This window comes from Amblyomma mixtum, chromosome 7 (assembly GCF_055824585.1).
Source record: "Amblyomma mixtum isolate Tamu chromosome 7, ASM5582458v1, whole genome shotgun sequence".
NCBI lineage: Eukaryota > Metazoa > Arthropoda > Arachnida > Ixodida > Ixodidae > Amblyomma > Amblyomma mixtum.
In genome coordinates, this window is record NC_143018.1 from 2,608,818 (window position 1) to 2,630,008 (window position 21,191).

The 21,191-nt window shown below is 48.2% G+C and overlaps 1 protein-coding gene across 37 annotated transcripts in view; it reads left to right on the top strand.

The window, feature by feature from the left end:
• LOC149334803 (uncharacterized) overlaps positions 1-20,175 on the top strand; it is a 336,596-nt gene extending 316,421 nt beyond the window's left edge. For 36 of the 37 annotated variants that reach the window (XM_089551442.1, XM_089551445.1, XM_089551447.1 and 33 more), the window contains 3 exons: positions 13,163-13,300; positions 16,838-16,930; positions 20,034-20,175. In XM_089551442.1, the coding sequence (XP_089407568.1) occupies positions 13,163-13,300; positions 16,838-16,930; positions 20,034-20,171 (369 nt within the window). In that variant the 3' untranslated portion in view covers positions 20,172-20,175. Of the gene's footprint in view, positions 1-13,162; positions 13,301-16,837; positions 16,931-20,033 lie in introns of those variants that run through there. The other variant, XR_016283964.1, reaches the window with a different exon arrangement.
• Positions 20,176-21,191: the final 1,016 nt, after the last annotated feature.

Genomic DNA, 21,191 nt, shown 5'->3' on the forward strand with positions numbered 1-21,191 from the left:
TCGCCATTGCGCATGCCCTCAAGTCATTTGCTCTCCTTCCCTCTCTTAAGAGTACAGTCTATTCAGGCTCACAAGCCGCTATACACCACATACAAAAACGCACCATAAACCCTTCTCTCCAACAGGAGGTCGAACGAGCGCTCTCCGAGGCATCAGCGTCATGGCATCACTTCAAGTATATTTAGTTTCGTTTCCGTTCGTGTTTACCGTCTCTTCCCTGCGCTACATTACGCAATGAACAGGCGAACGACAAAATGTATAGTGGCCCCCACCACGAAGGTGCCTAAATAGTTCGTAAAAGCGAAGAGCGCAAAGAAAGTGCGAGAGCAACTAGGAGACAACCAGACGTCGTTCTTTCTTCGCCCGTTAAACAGCATGATGGACCAGTGGAATAGGGGAAAACATTAACGAGACGAGCTTCAAAGTAAGGAAAAACTGGCTGTGGTTAGACCAATGACCATCCCGAGTAGAATAGCGGCAACAACGACGCGGCAATCGCAGCGGCGGCGACATAACAGAATTAACTTCGACTGTCCGTAGAGGCCAAAACCTTTTCCGCACCACTTTACCTGCGTGTGTGGCACTGGTGACGTCACCACAGAATGATGTCACACATTATGAAGTACTAATTACTAATGACAAATTACTAATTAATGGCTAATTACTGGTTAATAACTAACTAGTAATTAACTGCTAATCACCAGTTCGGTGTGATGCCTTCCCCTTTGAACGCTAAAACGCTTTTTGAGGAAAGAAAATGGCGCAGTACTTCTGTCATCTCGTGGACACCTGAACCCCACTGTACAGGAAGGGAGGAAGTCGAGGCGAAAGAGAAAGAGGGCCCGTAATGAAGAAAATGAAAAATGTATTTGAGGATAGGAAATTACGCAGTAACTGTCTTACATACCTCCGGGGATCCGCGAAACCGCTCGCACCTAGCGTAGTGTTGTTTCGGCAACAAAAGTAGTAGCCTGAATACGAATAGAAATGTATTGAGGCGTAAAAATAAAATGTGTTGCTTTGTGCCCACACACAGTGCATGCCCAGAGCACGAAAGTGCATAAATGAATCAGGCTTTTTGTGGTGACGTCCCCAGTGCCACACACGCAGGTAAAGTGGTGCGGAAAAGGTTTTGGCCTCTACGGACAGTCGAAGTGCCTTCTGATATGTCGCCGCCGCTGCGATTGCCGCGTCGTTGTTGCTGCCATTCTTCTCGGGATGGTCATTGGTCTAACCACAGCCAGTTTTTCCTAGAGGCCCGTGTACTGTGCGATGTCAGTGCACGCTAAAGAACCCCAGGTGGTCGAAACTTCCGGAGCCCTTCACTACAGCATCTCTCATAGCCTTAGTCGCTTTGGGACATTAAACCCCACAAACCAACCAACCTTTTTGTCAAGGCAAACGGCGCAAAGAACAGAGGGAGAGCAACTAGGAGAGTACCAGACATCGTTCTTTCTTTTCCCGTTAACCAGTGTTATGACACAAAAAGCATTCGTTGCCGCGAAGCCACAGTGAACGGAATTTCACAACGGCCAGACATAAGCCATAGTTTTGTTTATCCGGATTGTCCTCTCCTGTCAGGGGCTCTTTAAAGCCAGATTCATGTTGTACGTCTGCATCGCTTACCCAATTACTGTGCGATATTTTTGCTTGGAATAGTTTCCAACACTGTTTGGTACGAGCGCTGCCTGTTTTGAGTGCTACGAGACCGAAACAGGGCGCAACTAGCTCAATTGTTAGTCTGTGCTAAGCTACGCACAAGGGCAAGCACATTTTCACTCAACACCGGCTTTAACAGCACCACATCTACAGAAGCAGCAAACATTCAAGAAACACCGGCACTGGCATAATCTAGGCGGGCGTGGAGCCTAAACATCTGCAAGGGGCCTTGCTCAGAAGCAGACTTGATTTTTGCAGCACAGTACGCGCCTCCAGAATGGTCCCTCCGGTATTTTGCAAATCTGCACTCATTATGGTCTCCTACGGTGAGGGTTCCCTTTGTTCCGTCACTGGGTAGCAACTTCGTGGGCAACATAATGCTGATAACTGCAGCTGATAACTTTTGATGGCTCATAATGCATCTTCCTGTTCGTCGAGAAATCGTGTTGCCAAGCGCTACATGAGCTGAATTCCAGCAGCAAAAGGGTGGACTTAAAAGACCGCCTAGAAAAGAGTTAAGCTGTCCTCCGCTGCGGATAACTGACGGCTAGCAACCCATATAGACCCCCTTTGCGTCATTATTCCCGAAGAAGCGCAACGTGCGGTGGGCATTCCTCTAATTACGGCTTCGACTCTGGTCTTTTTAGCGCTTTAGACTTGAGTCTGAGAGGACAATCAACTGCGCTGTCTGATTCTTGTGCCACATGGTGTCGCGTGCGCCCACGACTGCTTCTAAAAACAGACAGTAAACATGTTAACAGGTTTTCGGAATTGATGGTCAACGATTTGGCCAGACATAATTCTTAAAAACCAGGACAACGGCACTTCGCTAGAAGGTGAAGACTGTATCAGAGGAGAAAAGGCAAATGCGGACGAAACAGAAATTTACGGGTTTACGGACATTTAATTTCTCCGTTACCAGAAAAGTATTGCCACGATTTAGGTGGAGCTTGGAACACTGCATTAGTGCTAGCATTCTCAAAAGCCTTAAAGTAGAATGAATCCGGGCGGTGCTGAGTGCTGTGATGGTATCTCTCCGGCTTTGAGGTGTCCCGAGTGGTTCCTCCGGAATTATATCACCATCAGCATAACTAGCTCAATGTAGGCGAAAGGCCTCTATCATATCTTTAAAATAAACCCTCTCCTGTAACAGCCGGGGCCGCCTTATCCTCACAAACCGCTTAATCTCACCCGCCACTAACTTTCGCTAGTAAGTCATTAACCCATATTTGTACTTTGAGCAATTCTGGTCGCTGCGCTGTCATTAAGTGAATCCCATTACGTTAGCCTCCAAATTTCTGCTTCGTTGGTGGCCGCCTATAAGATACAGCTGTTGACTTTTCTCTTAACGGATATCTGTAAACTTCTCAAGACGTGAGAGAAGCAGCTAAATGCGCCCCACTAGATTCTTGATTAGTTTTTCTACTCATGGATATGCGATCGCAATATGCACTGAACAAAAGTATGCCCTACGCTACACAAACCGTACCACTTTCAGCGCCTCGCTACCGCTCTGAAACTGTTCAACACTGATCATGTTTTGCTGTCAGCAAAGTGATTTAGCAAAGAAATCAATCCAGGTCTCTTAATACCTACTGTAAACAGGTGGTGAATTCCTGCTACCTGACAACCTTTAGTATTGAAATAGTGCCACCTTTATGGAAGACTACGGTGCCTGTGCAGCCTTTTGTTGATGAAACCTAAGGCTCTTATAAACCCTGATTTACGTCCCTTTTTTATGTATTACGATGATGTTCTTCTAAGATTTTAATACGAACATAAGGTGTTGCGAAAACAGGGTGGCTAGTTTTTTTTTAGAAGTCATCTCACCATCCTTGATTTTAGCTGTTCACCAGGGGCTTTTGCACTTTACAAAGCTCCTAAGGCTCTTTTTATTACCTCTTTAGTTAGCGGCGAGATCTCAGTTGTGCTGTACTCTACCTCATTAACCCCTCCTTGTCCCATAGCGGTTAGCTCAACGAATTATACCTGCTGCTTCACTTAAGATGCTCTGCTAATCTTAAAATCTTAAAAGTGCAATGATGTGTTTCAGGCGGTAATTATTCATCAGGCACTGGCTGTACTGATACAGAAGCGAGGACATTCGGCTGCTGAGTATGGGAGGCTCATTTAATCAAATTCATTGCAACCATTCATTGGAACCATGCTTCAGTGTGCAGTGGCAAACAAAATCATCCTGTTATCGAGTGATGTCGGCAATGTCAATTTGGTTTCCGTCACAAACCTCTTGTAGCCGCACTTCTTCTGGATAATGAAATCCTACGGAGTATGACAACTACTCATGTTCATGCCTTTTGCCACAAAAGCTTCCTGCGTAATTTTACTTAAAAGAGGGCATTTTTATCTTTCCGATAAAATTATCACCAGCTTATTACCCACTTAGGCAAGGTGTTGCCAACAAAAAGAAAGAGGAGGAAAGCCATTTTTCTTTCTGTCCTAGACTCGTGACTTGTGAGTTGTGCAAGATTTTAGACACAACATTGCAAGATAAAATATTCACATAAAGTTGACGGCAGTCCAGGGAATGAGGAAAACAGCAAAATGTGTACCCACAAAAAACTGGTCTATTGGAGTTTAATGCCCGAGAACGACACAGGCTATGACGGACCTGGGGGGCCTCTAGAATTTCGCCTCCATTGAAATACAGTCGCCGCGACCGGAATCAAACCCGCGTCTTTCGGGCCAGCAGCCGAGCGCCGTAATCACTGGGCCACCGCGGCGGGCAACACAAGGAACTGAATGACTCGGTGGTAGCGAAAGCAACAAGCGTATTCGATTGCCGCTGAACAGAATGCCCGCCGATAGCGAACTTTCTAGGTACGGTATGCAAAGTTACCAAAACAGCCTTGAACAAAGTAGAATCGGCTCCACCTAAATGCGGTCAATCATAAATCTGCGACACTCTTGCATCACAAAGGGATACTGCCGCGTGCCAGCAGCTATGAAGAATGAACAAACAGTGCAAAAATTCGCGGTAATTTACTTAATTGCACGCGAAATGCGTATAATATCAAAACACGGCAAAAAAGCTAAAGAAAGCTGGCGCACGCTGCTGCACAGGACCCCCGCAATTTACATAGTGCAGTTCTGGTGCAGATCTCTAATGCCTTGGCAACATGTGCAAATGATGTATGAAAGCAATGTCTGTTCTAAAAAATCTAATGAAAATTTCACAGAAATAGATGTACTACATTCAACTTACAGCACAATTCGAGATGCACACTGAGGAATGAAGGCGACAATGCCTTCCAGTGCTGTCGTGAGGGCAAGAAAAATTGTGCACTGTTCAGGTTTTGGTCTCCGTGTATTTAGTTCAATAGCATGTTTTCAAGAGAGAGAGGTTGCGATAGCAACCATTCATAACTACGATAGCAACTGATACTGGTGACAGAAGTGGAAAGGGTAGTAGTTCCTGTAGAAGCACTGCAATTTAGCATATTTCGCACCCAGAGAGTTTAACTGCTCCCCAGGAGGTTGAAATTGTGCGGAGTCATTCACTATGGTCTCGCTTTGGGAAGCCAAGCTCCGTAAAAACCAAAAATGAAACCGTAGTTTTTCGTACGTGTAAAGACGACGACGACCGTTCTGTTTAGCGGCGGCATTGCCATCTCTGCGCGTGCTGTGTTCTCTCCTTCGCCGACAACGGACTGTTGCCGCCCTGCTATTGGGGTCCCAGTGCCTTTAACATACCCCCATCCTACATTTGGTGGAGGTACGATATCGGCACATCAAGCCATGCAAGCAGGCCCACCGACTGTCATCTGTGCCGGCCCCCTTCGACAAAAAGACCCGGCTATCATCAGCAAAACAGATGAACATGACGTGGAAGAATGGCTTGCATCATACGAGCGGGTGAGCCTGTATAACAAGTGGGATGACGAGACAAAGCTCAACAATGCAATTTTTATCTTGCCGGCGTCGCAAACTTGTCGCCCAGCTGTCAGACAACTTCGCGCCGAACAACGCTTGCGTGAACGGTCGCAGCAGGTCGGCGAAAGCTTCACTAGCTACATAGATGTAATCGCCCTCTGCAACCGAGTGAACGTAAGCATGCCGGAAGCTGACAAGATAAGCAGATCTTGAAAGGCATTGATGATGTCTTTCCAATGCTGCTCGCTCGGGACTTGCGCACCGTTTTGGAAGTCATCACGCAGTGCCAGAGCTTCGAGGAGCTGCGAAGCAGAGAGTCCTGACACGTCAGCACTCAGCTCAGGCAGAGTCACTTTCTGGACTGACACCCGCAGCTCACAGCTCCTCTCTGCTGTAGCAAATCAAGGACTTTGTACGTGAGGAGGTGGACCGTCAGCTTCCGCTTTTGCCTAGCCCGCAAGGTTCGCCACCATATTTGGCCCCGGCTCTCCAACATGCAATTCGAGAGCAGGTTGCTGAGGTGCACCATCGCCTGCCGCAGCTCCGCTGGCGTACGCTGACGGCGCGCCAAGACCAGTCGCCACCCCTTTAAATAATGCCAACGTCGCCCCAAAACCACGAGACCGAGATCCTTGGCGCATGACGGATAACCGGCCTATTTGCTACACTCGCGGATTGCCTGGCCATGTAGCGTAGCCCACCATTGCCGTCGCCGTCTCCCAGTTTCAGCACCGCCGGTCGGGTACTAGCCTCCAGCGCGTCACTGCTCCGCGTCTGCTGAGCCCCGTGCGTCCACTCGTCCTTTCTCCCCCGACCGTTCAGCGATTACCGACCCCCGTTCCCCTTCGCCACGACGACGCTCCATTTCTCCGATGCGTCGCCGCCCAAATAATTTTCAACAGGAAAACTAGGTGTCGCAGTTCCTGAGGCGAGAACTGCGTCCTCGTCGAACTACCAAAGACCTCAGCTGCCACTTGCGAACCTTATTGACGTTTGGGTCGAGGGAATTTCTGTCATGGCCCTTGTAGACACTAGCCCTGCAATTTCAGTAATAGACGCAAAACTTTGTTGCCGCTTGAAGAAAGTTAGGACGCCAATTGCTGGTCAATCGCTGCGCACGGCCAGGGCTCAGCACATCAAGCCGTCGGCAGCTTGCACCGCTCGAGTTTTAATTCAGGATGTCCTCTATACGATCTAGTTCGTCGTACTGCCGTGTTCTCACTCTGTTATTTTGGCCTGGGATTTCCTGTCTCGTCATGCCGCTGTCATCGATTGCGATCGCGCTGAAGTCGGGTTCTCATCTTGCTCCAATGCCTGCCGGACGCTGCTCCCTCACCTCCATGTATTAAAGACCTCGTCGCCGAAGACATCGACCTGCCTCCATGCTGTTCCGTCCTTGTGCACCTCTCTTGTGCCCCTTCCCGTGATGACACTGTTCTTTTCACGCCAGCCCATACTTTTCTCCGGCGCAAGTGCCTTCCTCTGCCTTACGCCGTATTGACTATTTCTGCTGGCCTTTCCATACTGTGGGTCTGTAACCCGTTTTCTTACGCTAGGGCTTTGCGCCGTGGCGAATGTGTCGGCAGTGTCCAACCTATCGCATCTATTCTAACCCATGAGGAGACTGCCGGTTCATTGCACATCAGTGTCGCTGCGCTCAGCCCACCATCTTCTACAACCACTCCTCGGTCTACCGAACTATTTCTCCGCTCCATCGACGCAGATCTTCCACCGCCGCAGCGCACGCCGCTTCTCGACTTGCTACACCAGTTCCATCGCATAGACACAGGTGCCCACGCTCCTCTACGGCAGCGCCCCTATCGTGTGTCGGCACGCGAGCGCCAAGTTATTGAAGATCAAGTAGACCAAATGCTCAAGAGCGGCGTGATTAAACCCTCAAGCAGTCCCTGGGCTTCGCAAGTTGTGCTTGTCAAAAGAAAGACGGCTCTACCAATTTGTGTCGACTACCGCCGCCTTAACAGGATTACGCTCAAGGACGTCTAGCCACGCATCGATGACGCGCTAGAATGCTTGCAAGGTGCCGAAATAATTTCCTCTTTAGATTTACGTTGCGGGTACTGGCAGGTACCCGTGGAAGAGGCCGATTGCCCCAAGACAGCTTTTGTAACACCTGATGGCCTATATTACTGTAATGCCTTTCGGTCTTTGTAGTTCTCCCGCCACGTTTGAGCGGATGATGGATACCATTCTGCGTGGTAGTCCACGTTGTTTCCAAGGAAGGTGTCCGCCCGGACTCGGCTAAAATTCGTGCTGTGGCTGCGTTCGCTCGACCTACTTCTATCAAAGAATTGCGCAGCTTCCTAGATTTGTGCTCCTACTTCCGTAGGTTTACGCAACTTTGCCTCAATTGCTGCACCTTTGGCACAACTTCTGTCGGGCAGTTCTGATCTTTCGCAATGGCCCCAAGTGTGTGGCGACGCCTTCGATTCCTTGCGCCTTATCCTCACTGCCTCACCGATACTGCGCCATTTCGACCCGACCGCACCCACCGATGTCCATACTGACGCCAGTGGGTAGGCCTCCGCGCCGTACTCGCACAACGCAAATCTGGCTTCGCCGAATACGTCGTTGCCTTTGCCAGCCGCACGATCACACAGGCTGAATCTAATTACTCGGTCACTGAAAAAGTGTCTGGCGATAGTTTGGGCCCTTACCAAGTTCCGCCCTTACATCTACGGCCGTCCGTTTGAAGTCGTGACCGACCACCACGCGCTGTGCTGGCTTTCCTCTCTTAAAGACCCATCCGGTCGCCTCGCGAGGTGGGCCCTTCGCCTACAGGAATACAATATCCGTGTCGTGTATCGTACTGCCCGCAAACATCAAGATGCCGATGCTCTATCGCGCTGCCCACTTCCAGCCAATACTTCCATCTTTTCAACCTTGGACGCCTCCTCACCGATGCTTCACATCAGCGCCATGCCTTCGGCGACCCATGGATCTCTTCTCTTCTTGACTTCCTCGCCAACCTTACGGCTGCTTCTTCTTCGCGTGCTCTTCGCCGCCATGCTTACCACTTCTCAATTCGTGATAACCTCCTTTATCGCCGCAACTACAGCTCAGATGGCAGCAAGTGGTTGCTAGTTATTCCCCGCCATCTTCGCTCGGAAGTCTGTGCCCATTTTCACGCTGACCCGGAGTGTGGTCATGTCGGAGTGTTCAAGACCTACGCTCGCATCCGGCTACGATATTATTGGCGTGGCATGTACACCTTCATCCTCAAATACGTGCTCTCATGCCTTACCTGTCAACGTCGGAAGCCACCTCCTCAACGTTCTGCTGGAGAATTGCAGCCGCTACCCTGCCCGCCACGCCCATTTGACCGCGTCGGCATTGATTTATACGGCCCTCTTCCGTACACTTCGGCCTGCAGCCGTTGGGCTATCGTCGCGGTTGACCATTTGACAAGGTATGCCGAGACCGCCACCCTTCCGGCTGCCACAGCCTCCGAAGTTGCCTCGTTTATTTTAAACCTATTCATCCTTCGTCACGGCGCCCCTCGCGAATTGCTAAGCGACAGAGGCCGCGCCTTCTTATCCGATATTGTGAAGGCACTGCTCACCAAGTGCAATATAATTCATCGCACCGCCTTCGCATATCATCCGCGAAAACGGTCTCACCGAGCGCTTTAACCGTACCCTCGGTGACATGTTATCTAATAGTCTTGTGCTTCCGTATGTAACCTATGCGCACAATACCGAACGCAGTCCACTACTGGCTTCTATCCTTTCTTTCTCCTTTACGGCCGTCGCCTTTCTGCTACCATCGACACCATTCTGCCGTACCAACCCGACGCTTCCTAGCATACGCCAGTGCGGAGAGAAATCCCGCCACGACCTCAATCAAGCAACGCCACACTTACCCAATGGCTCCCTTGTGTGGCTCTGGATTCCGACAAATACTCCGGGCCTGTCGTCAAAATTTCTCGCCAAATACCATGGCCCATACCGTGCCCTGGAGCGTACATCTCCAGTTAATTACGCAGTCGAACCTCTCGTGCCGTCTTCTGATCGCCGCTGCCGTGGACGCGCGACTGTTCACGTCCAGCGCTTCAAGCCATTCTACGAACCAGCCATCCTGCCCGCGCCCTAAGTCGCCAGGTTGGCTCCTCTTTTCCCCGGCGGCAATTGTAAAGACGACGACGACCGTTCTGTTTAGCTGCGGCATTGCCATCACTGCGCGTGCTGTGTTCTCGCCTTCGCCGACCACGGACTGTGTTGCCGCCCTGCTCCTGAGGTCCCAGTGCCTTTAACAAACCCTCATCCTACATATGTTTCGTCCTGTTCGATATTATTTTTCAGTGTTGCGTTTCATTTTAACATGCACAATGGCAGCTGTCCACACATATCTCCACTTCGTGAAACACTAGTTTGTAACTTAATTACACAGCTGCACACCGTACCTGTGATCCACCATACAGATTCAATTTACTGTGCCTAATGAACGCTTTGAATTTTTCTGTAATAAAACATGATGCGCAATTGAAATCAATTTCCTATGTTAACTTATATTTCTATGTTGGTTTTCACTGAAATAACGAATAATCACGTGACAGCCTGTCAATGCGGTTAAAACCTTGTTAAGCGGCGAAACCTCAGAGCATTAACTGTAATAGAATACACGAACGGTCACAAACGAAGGCCTTCGCCTTTTGGGCTTCTTCACCACAACCAAGGTGCAAGAAATGTACCATAAAAAATGGGCAACCAAAAACGGAAAAATACAAAAAAATGAATTAAGTGTTGCTAGCCGCGGCATCTGCGATCGAAACCTGGCGCACCTGTGCTGCGGCTAGCGGGAATAAAAGGAGAGGGAGGGCACAGGTGGGTTGCCCTGCGCCAGTCAGAGCATCGCGCAGGACGCATCAACACACGCGCACACTCACTTAATCGTAGCAAGCCGGCCACTCAGGGCAAATATTCATATGCCGCGCGCGTGCCGTGCCCTGTCCCGATAGAAAAACAGGAAAAACGCACGCTCACGGCTCACTGCACAAATAGGCTGGTGTGGGGCCGCCCAGCTGTAAAGCTTCCGAAGGTAGCACACGCGGAGCATTTCGTCACTGCGGGTAACTACCTGGCGCGAAAAGACGGAGCAAGTATACAGAGAGGCTCACCATAGTTCGCTCACGGGTGCGCGCACTGCGGTCAGAAGAGCGCCGATACACTGTCCAGGATGAGCCCCTGCTCCCAGTCGACCGCAAGCACGTCGCGACGCGGCTGGGCGCGAGCGGCACAGCGGCGGAGCAAGTGCTCCAGTGTTCCAGCTGCACCACAATCGCCACACACGTCGTTTGCAGCTAGTCCATGGCGCACCCCTCTGTGCCCGGGCCACATGCATACAGAAGCGCACAGAGGATCATCGCGTGCTGCAGCCGTGCCAGGGAGCGGCCACAGATGTTGTGGATGCGCTCCCTTCGTGCGAAGCGCGGGTCGAGGTGCTGCTGTCGGAGGTGGTCGATGACCGCTCGCATGTATTCTAGTGCCAGAGGGAGATCGGTAAAAGGTAACTGCTGCACTGCAAAGAGCGGGGTGCTCCGCTTTCCCAAGATGCCGACGATGTCTCTCTGTGCCTCCGAAGCAGCAGGCCAGGGCGAGCAGCCCGCTAGTACCACCCGATTCATGAATGGCAACTATGACCTCCTTGCTAAGCTTACCGAACACGATGACCTCTCGTCCGAAAGTAGTTATTTCCTTCACAATTTGCTCAGAGGCTGTTGTATGGGTAGGGACTTCCCTTCGTTGCCTTCCTTCATGTATCAGCTGCGTATCAGTTTAGAGGGAGTACTGGGCGTATCTTTTGCAGCAGGAATCACTTAAGCAGTATTGATGTCTTCGACGCGCCTATAGATGTTTTTGTTGTTAGTGAACAAGCATGGGCACTGATTGTGATACTAGCCCGAATGTGCTTCCGCTATCAATAACGTGGGGTATGAAAAAATTTGCGCTGGTGCAGTCGATGGGTGTCGTGCAGTGACTGAATAAACGACGCGTGTCGCCTTGGCTTTCATAAGGCAGCGCGGCAAGCGAAGCATGCCGCGTAGTGTTTCATGAGGCGCCGGTTTAAGTGGCGCGCCAGCTTACGATCATTACCTCACAGTGCCACCAGAACAAAAATTATTCAACAAAATCGTGTACAATTTCAGGCAGTTCTTTCTACAGTGGTGTCTATGCGTGATGTCACCTGCCACGTTGGTCAGTTCGCTTAGTCCGGCGGGAAGGTTGTGGCGACACCACAAGGTGACGTGATTTAAGTGGCCCACCTAGCTGCGAGGCTTGAAATGTTCGATGCCGGCTTCACCGAACACCAACGCTGTTGCGTGAAATCTGTGGACATTATTAAAAAGGTGAAAGCGTAGCCGTGAAATAAATTACTGTGCACATTAGCGGGGGTAGACTTATGTGCGAAAGTTTCCTACTTCTTCAGGCGGAAAGGTTTTTCACACCCACCACTAAAGCTGCCGACACTGCAAGTGAAGGATCAAAATCAGTGTCCTTATTTTCAGCTTTTCCAGTTAACAGATGCTGTAATTTCTTTCTTGCTTCGCTCTTTTTCTAGCCCAAACTTCCAAATTCCTAATACGTGATCTGCATGCATGCACTCAACTGTATTCTTAAACTAGCGTGCTATTACTTTTTATTATTACTTGTTATTAATTATTAATTATTAATTGTTATTACTTAAACGCTTCAAGGGCGATGGTGTAAATGGAGCTCTGAAATGGCTAGGAGTTGCTACAATGTGAACTAATCTTTTTATTGACTTTGTAGGCATGGCAATATACGTGCTGCATCCAACACTACTACTTTGTTGGTGGAACTACAAAAGAACATTTGCATGCTATAAAGTCGGAATTGATGGTAGTCGCTACTGAGGGGCGAGCCTTAGAACATCAAAATTAAATTCATTTCCAAACATCATCTGCCATGTTTTCCAACAATGTGTGTTTACTTCCTTCTATGCGAGGTTTGTTAAATAATGTTTGTACCGGCAGGCTTCTGTTCGCTGACAATTTTTAGTGCTAAGTTGGCGCTGTGGCTCGCTTTAGCAGCTGAGCCCGGTACGTGGCTGGCTTTGGGGCAGCAGTGGATCGAACACCAATGCCCTGAAAGAATAGGTGTGGTCACGGACACATCTGACGATTGCTTTGCAGTCTGTCTATCACTACTGCTTAAGGCTAGAAATGAAAAAAAAAATGCAGGCAGGACATAAAAGTTCAGCTGTCTATCAAAACAACTCTTCAGAAACATACCTTCCTAAAGTCCATGTATTTTACTTACACACGATGATGAGTCGACATGAATAGCGTAAAGCCTTTATTTGTACCATCTTAGCTTGTCGTGAAGTCGTGCTTGTTTATCCATCGTAGCAGCAGTTGAGATAATGAGTTTTGCATGCGAGTGCCGTGGTGCGCCTCTGTAAGAGGCTCGTACTGACGCAGGACTATTCAAGCTGGTCTTCCTGCATCACTGCCACCCCACAACCGACAAGGCACAGAGTGTTAAGAATAGGCTGATGCATAGCAGGCATGTTATAAATGTTTGAAAGGCTATTAAATGATGCTGTAAACCTACCAACCTTTTACCTTTTGCAGGACCTCGCACAAGAGGCGAATGAGGTACTACCGCAGTCGGTTGCGCTCAGTACCTCAGTTGGAGTGGCTTCTTTGACGCGCTTCAACAAAACTGGCAAAGGGGAGTGCAACAGTGCAATTCTCCTCCTCAACCCTGGGGTAAGAACCAGTGAATGCAGAGGGGTGTGAGAATATTATTCTACAGGGGTGATAATGGGAATCAGGGACAAAGGGATGGCGACAAGGAATAGAATACTACTATACCTAGTTCACTCTTCAAAACGTTTCGAAGCAATGTGGAAATTCCCTCACTTCATTCATTTTATGGTATCCTAGCCTTATTAATACACCAATATAAAGTCAGAGTTAGCAGTACTATAATCCATTACGTGATCACTGCCATAGTGATAACGCCAAACTTGCAGGGCCCTAAATAAATGACATACAGTCCAGTATATGCAGGCTTATGCGCTCTGGACTCGATCATTGAGCGACAGTACTTGAACGCATCGTTGCAAACAGTTCACCCACGACATTTCAAGGCATACATAAAGAAAACGTGTCTGACAAACCTGTTTTAAAGCCTTCATGATACAAATGGAAGGGAGAACTCGGGCGTTACTGTACGTACGAGTATTCCTCCGCTTTCTCATATAGTATGCACTGTAGAAGAGCGTGATACTCTTAAAAAATGCCACAGTGGCAGAAAAGCATGTGCACGCTCGCCTCCGCGAACGATGATGCTGACCTTGTCCTTATTTTTAACCTCCAGCCTTTACATAGACCTCTAGCCTTCACATAGAAAGTAGAAAAAGTGCTATTTCCCTACGCATTCTTTTGCCCTATCATGGGCGAGCACATTATAAGGCTTCTTTAAAGATCTTCGTTCGCTCGTTTTGATTCGCGGCATGAAAAAAAACGAATGATGCGTAAGTATGTAACCGTCTTTCGTCGGTTGTAGATCTAAGGATATAGGTGTGTAGAGAAACATGCGCTAAGTAGCGAGGTTCTAATTTGACTATGCTGTGAGTGTAAACTGTTTCACTATCAAAGTTGGCTAAAATGTCATAAAAGGAAAATAAAAGGAAATTACCGTTAAAGAACTCCAGGTGGTCGAAATTTCCGGAGCCCTTGACGGCGTCCATCATAGCCTCACCAACGTACCTACCAACCGACATGAAATGGGAACAGTTCTACGATTAGATGATGACATTGCCTTGACAGGGAACCGCAGTTCGACATCAGGAAGTGCTGAAAGTAGTAAGAGATTACGTAGATTGTGGGCAGGCAGCGACCGCTGATCCGGATGATGAGAGGGGCGCGGTGATTTTTGTACAGATTTACGAGGCGACGGCAATTCGCAAAGGCAACTGTTTCCTTTGTATATGGATGGACACCGTCCTCGTTCGTAACGTACTAGGCTGTTCCTTGAGGAGCACAGTTACTACTGTACGCAAATAAGTGCACTACTATTGCATTAATATTGCATACACAAGACTATAGTACGAGCTCTTCTGCGGCAGAGGCATGATAAAAAGCAGACAGGCCACAGGAACAAAGGTAGGCCTGTTTCAGCGCTACCTTAAAGGTGCACTGAAGATGAATATGAACTCGTCTTCTGAGAAATTTTGAAGATAGTGCCATCGGCGGAGTGATGCGTAACGATCGGTGAAAGGTGCGCCGACGCGTATTTTTATTTCAATGGACCCAATGCAGAGCTGTTCAATTCTGCAAGCCAAGGTAGCTGACATCAGGAAGTTTAACTGGGAGAAAATCGAGCAAGCTCTAAAGAGCGGAGTTAGCCTAAAAGCAGCAAAGAAGAGAGGTAAAAGCCAGATGTATCAGCTAAGAGACAGACGGCAATGTCATTAGCAATATGGACAAGATAGTTAAAGTAGCCGGAGAGTTCTACACACATCTATGCAGTAGCGAAGGTACTCAGAGCGTTACTGAGAGAGGCAGTACAGCAGAGCAATGCGACATGCTGCCAGAAACGAAGGAGGAAGTTAAGAAAGCCTTAGGAGCAATGCCAAGGGGGAAAGCTGGTACGATCAGGTAACAGATTTGTTGAAGGACCGAGGAGAGATTGTAACCAACCCCTACATATAGCCTTCATTGATTACGAGAAAGAATTTGACTCAGTGGAAAGCTTAGCTTAGAAGAACGCTATCATTATATATAGGAAGGAAGATGTGAGGGACTTCATTAATTACAAACCGATCAGTTTACTGTCCATTGCCTACAAGGTATTTATTAAGGTAATCGGTAATAGGGTCATGGCCAATCAACCAAATGATCAGGCAGGCTTTCGTAAAAGATAAAATAGACCATATTCACACTATCAATTAGGCGATAGAGAAATAAATGCGCAGAATATAGCCAACCGCTATATATAGCCTTCATTGATTACGAGAAAACATTTCACTCATTGGAAACGTTAGCTGCCATGCAGGCATTGTGGAATCTGGGTGTAGTATTATGTGAAAATGTTGGCAGATATTTATAACGATTACACAGCTACCATCTCCATAGTCAGCAACGAAATTCCAAAAAAGGTGTCAGGCAGGCAGACACAAGTTATTCACCACCTGTTTACAGGAGGTGTTCCGGGGCCCATAGAATACCTAAGTAACCTGCGATTAGCTGATGACATTGCCTTGACAGGGAACCGCAGATCGCGATTGGTGGCGAACCTCCAACAAGACTGGCACAGCTTACAGTTTCAGCAAGGTTGAGCGCACAGCAGAGAACTCCCGAAATGGCTGGCACGCTGACCGAACCACACACACATTTCGTCTTCGTTGACCGACACACGCACACTTCGGTTTCATCGTCGGCGCGCTCCCGTGAGCACGCGCCATTATCCAACATCAATAACGAGGTTATAGACGATTAAAAATCACGCTCCTCCTCTCCCCTCTCAACTCGTAAGCGCGGAGCACCAAAAAAAAAATAAAGAAAAGAGCTCTGGGACTGGGCCCCGCCCAAGAATACGTCATTCGCTGACGTTTGGTTTACGATTTCCGGTTGTCGCACCCAGCACCCCTGCAGGAGCGTCAGCATTGTTTCTCCGGTCTCTCTTCGCCTTCCGGGATAACGGCGCACGTCAGATTTCTTTGCTTGTCACTGCGACAAAGGCACTGTGAGTGGTTCCCGAACTGCCGACAGAAAGAGGCGGTAGAGGTAATATTGAAAAAATGCGTGAAGGCAATGCCCTGACTCGCGCCTGCCCGAGGGAATCGCGCGGCGGCTCGAGCCGACGATTTTCACGGCTACCGGAATCGTGCCCGTGACGTCGTGGGGGCCGTGACTCCAGCGAATGACAACGTATGGCGGCATGCCGACGTCTCGGGACTAATGCGGCCTATTTTCCCGATTTTAACTTCAAAGTTGTCACTACGAAGACACCAATAAGCCCGCGAATTTTAAAAAACGCCGTTTTTAAAAAATCAAAAGCCGGCTCAGTTCCGAAGACTCATACCTGGTGTGAATGTGTGTATATGCATGTGTGTATGCCATGCTCTGCCGATTATTCTGCCACCATGGCAGTGCAGCGTTCGTGCACGTGTCTCATGTACCCTTTTAAGGCACCAGGTTAGGCACGTCGCCATTGAAATGATGACAAGAAGCGTTTCAGCGGACGGTCATTATGACACGTAATAATAACAAATTACGCGTATTTGCATATTTAAACAGCAATGCGCAGGACGGCCACCCACATCTCGGGACCGATTTGAATGCAAGAAGAAATGGTTCGGCGCGGAGACAACAGACAGCCTCAAGGAAATGGTAAGAAGGAACATTATTCTGATGGTGTGGTAAGCTTCAACTGCCACCATGGCAGTGAAGCTGCGTATGAATAGCGGTGCGTATGAATAGGTAATTGATAGTGGACACTCCAAGGAATGTAGTCTTGATAGCACTCCGCTATGTCGTTAAATGGCTGTTATTTCTGATTAGCCTTTGGAGAAAATTTTTGTAAAGCTCAAGCTGTTAAGGTGCTGGCCTTTCCCTGTAAATGCAACGTTTCTACAACACAGCTTGTGACTGGCATCACTCTGTCTGGACCCAAAAGCACGCGAGGTAAAAAAAGTGCATTTTGATAGCAGGGAGTGCTCAGTAAAACACTTCTTTCTTTGCCCGACAGTGTTAAGAGGACCCTAGAAAAACACCTTTTTCCGAAGTCATGAAAAAAATGAAGCATTCCCGCTCGCCACATGGCTGTGTAAAACTGACTCTTCTACCTCGATAATGGTCGCACATGAAGCAAGCATGAAGAAGGCACCCCAGTCAATGGCGTCGAACGTCGGTTATGACATTGGGCTTAATCCACATCCAGTCGCTAGCGAGACACCGCGGGGGCTTTCAGGTGCACAGGGATTAACCACGGTTTGATTGGATGAGCAGTGACTTCACAAGCGGTGGAAGTCATTGGCTGGAAGGCCTGCATCAAGAGGCATTCACCACTTCTTTCATGAGTTGAATCAGACTATAAGGGCCGAATAGTATGAGAGTCTCAAAAGGTGCACTGCAGAGGACGCTAAACATTATTTTTACCGCTGGAACTCAATCTACACGTTCCGAGTGTTCTTGCGAACTTGGAATTATTGGCCTGTAAGGCCAATTTCTGCAATTTAAATCAAATTAGCTTCGGTCTCCCGACCCATTCTTGAAGTGCCTCTTGTGTACTTCAGTGGCAAGTAAATATTCTGAAGGAGCAATGCTTTTTATATTATGATCATTTTATCTTACGGCCTGTGCGATGGTCGCTATTTTGTAAATGGTGTTGAGTCTGCCTGAAATTCTGGTACAGAGCTTTCTTATCATTCACATCCCCCATTTATCATCATTGTCGTCTCTTAGTGCCTGTATATGCGAGCATTTATCATCTTATTGATTTTTTTTCCTTTAAGGCTATTCTTTGTACAGTGCGTCTGAGTGCACAAAATGCCTTAGCGGTACACATGTGCCTGTAGGAGAGCGTTCGGAAAGACACGGCTGTGAACAAAGCACCAGCCATACGCAATAGGCGGGCGTTACAAGCACGTGAAAACCCCAGGGTAGTGTAACGTATAATATTGCGACCATGCCGATAAGTCGAGAGTTCACCGAGAACCGAAAAGACTAAGAAAGAATCTGCACATTCGTAGATTTGTGTGTGAGGCTAAGGGTGCGAGATGATGTGCATGCGTAGGCCTTGGCGTCTTCATGAGAGGGAACAGTGGATGCGTAGTGAGTGCTCGCAGGCAGGTGCGCCTTCGTTCCCTCTACGATCTGATCGCTGTGTCTATACCAGCCTTGCTTGCTTTTCGGCTTTATGCCCTTCAGGATTTTAAACGCTGCCTGCCATATCTTTCTCCTGATGTATTCATTCACACTCCTTGCGTTATGCAATTTGTTCTGACTTCTGTCGCCATGATCCCTCCAACCGACTCTGCCACCTCTGTGAATAGCGTGTCTAATGTTCTTTCATTGTTTTTCTGTGGCTTAAGCTATGCCTCTTCTTCCTCTGTGGGGTACCAGTCGCATGATCCTTGGTATGGCATTTACTTGTATGGTGTTCGCCTTTTCGGGGCATTCATGTGGGTCTCGCGTAGTGCTTTCTGTCCTGCTGATAACTTAGTCACGTCTGCCATGTGCATTTTGATAGCACGGAGTGCTCAGCAAAAACAGTGTTAAGAGGACCCTAGAAAAACATTTTTTTCGGAGGTCATGAAGAAAATAAAGCATTCCCCCTCGCCACATGGCTGTGTGTCGTGTATTGGCAGCTTGAGTAGCTTTTTTGATGGCGCGTTGATTCGCCGAGGGCTCTTTGTAGGGAGGGTTTTCAATCTAAGCTACGTCGCCACGTCCACAATTCTGCTTATTGTGAAAGCCTGTACTATCTGCAAGGTGTTCTCTCGTCTCTTCTAGGTGTCTTGTTATGTCTTTGTTATTGTTCTTTGCGATAGTCAGCCACAGCATTTCGGCCCGTGGTACATTGATGCATTTTTATTACACAAAATAACAAGCATCAAATTAACTCCAACTCCGATCCATTTATTGAGCCTAACACCGTACAGAACTAGGATCAATTTTCTAAGTACTCATTTTTTTCATGGAGAATACCTGAAGGAAGCAAACTCCCCCCTTAACAGTAAAACACATTTTACGGTCTGAACTATGTTAAATAAATAACTAAAATAAGCGATTTTCGTGCCCACATCCACCGATCGGTGCAGCAATCTTTTTCAAGTAGTCAACATATCGCACTCTGCGTAAAAGAAATTTAGCTTAAGTGCTACATATTTATTGCAGGATTGCACTTCTTAAGAGGTTTTACTTTGGCACAATTTTTCATGCACTTCTATTCCGGTGTCATGGACACAGCATCATCTGGGTCGAGATACTAAAGAAATTTTGTGCGTCTTGCGCTGAAAATGTCCTGGCATTCGGTATACCATTCTCCAGCCACGGTGGGTCAGGCAATTACTTCTATCCAGCGCGTAGGGGAGGTATTCAGAAAGCTTAGAATTCGAGATGGGATTGTGCTAGTCTGCGGCACACACAATCCCGAGGATCGGGAGATAATTTCGGGAAAGCGTACTAAAATTCCATACGGGCCACGTCTTTGTCTGCACCGAGACTTGAATGTGTCCTCCCAGCCCACACAAAAGCAGAAATGAGCGCTCTCCTACCAGACAGCACCAACGGGGGTATGGTCACTTGCCGACCGCTGGCTAGAAACCGTTCTCCCGATCAGTGAATAGTGGTCAAAACAATCACTGCAGCGATCTTATGGAACAATGCATGTCGAAATGCATTCCAGCGTCTAGATATTAATCTATCGTGGTGATGCAACCTTCCCAATGCAATGAAATGTCCTTGACGCTAATGTATTCTATATTTTCAGGCCGAGCATGCACGCTCCATTAAGCTGTTTCACTGCGCCGTCACCGACATCGAGCTCTACGACGGTGCAGCTGGGTTCATGATCCGCAATATTTCTTCTTTGCAATGCGGCCCACAAAAACAAATAAAAGTGCTCTGAAGTCGATCTTTGTTGGGACATTCCATGATCTGCTCTAAGTCATAGAAAGATGAGGAGATAGAGCGACAATTCCACTGGATTACACATTCCGCAGGATTATTGCTTAAAAAATGAGGCAGGAACAGCCGCTTTCAACACATCGGATTTCTTTGGAATTCCAGGAGAAGCTTTCTCAGTCTGGACATGCGGATGGTCAGGCGTGTAGGCAGGAGAGGTGGTATGTTGAATATTATCTTCAGTTGCACAGGAGGGAGGACACGTAAACGAGGTTAGCGCACCTGAAGCCGATGAAACAGCCTGCGTGGAAATGACTTGTGACAACGCACCGCTGAACGCAACAGCCTTCACCGCAGGAACAAGCTTTCCTCCAAATCAGTAGCGGCCGTGCGTGCAATACCTGTGTAGAAACTCAAAGCATCGGCGCACGAGCACCTGTCGCGCTGAATAATGTCCATCATGGTGGTGGTGGAGACATCCTGTTCATCGGCACCCTTCGGGTAGGTGAGATTGGTCAACTGTATGATCAATCCCACCAAGCGACTCAGCAGTGGAAACGTCATGATCACCGCCGCAAACGGGGAACGCGTTGCCGAGTATCCAGGTTTGCCACAGTGACTGAACCGCCAGGAATTCTTAGTGTGAAGGTAGGGGCGGCAGTGTGTCAACAGGGTATCATCATCAGCCTGACAATTGCGGCCATCGTATCCCCGCAAACTTCTATCACATTGATACTTCTATCACCTCATTGATAGTGTGAATATAGTCTGTTGTCCAGTATCCTTTACGAACGCCTGTGTGATCATTCTTTCTTGTGGCACGCTGGAGCTGGAGCTTCTTTCTATCACATTGATACTTCTATCACCTCATTGATAGTGTGAATATAGTCTCTTGTCCAGTATCCTTTACGAACGCCTGTGTGATCATTCGGCTGATACCTTAGTTCAAGTCCTTGACATCTTCTTTCTTGTGGCACGCTGGAGGACACAAGGCATTGCGTATGATGGTTGCCTAGTTTTTCTA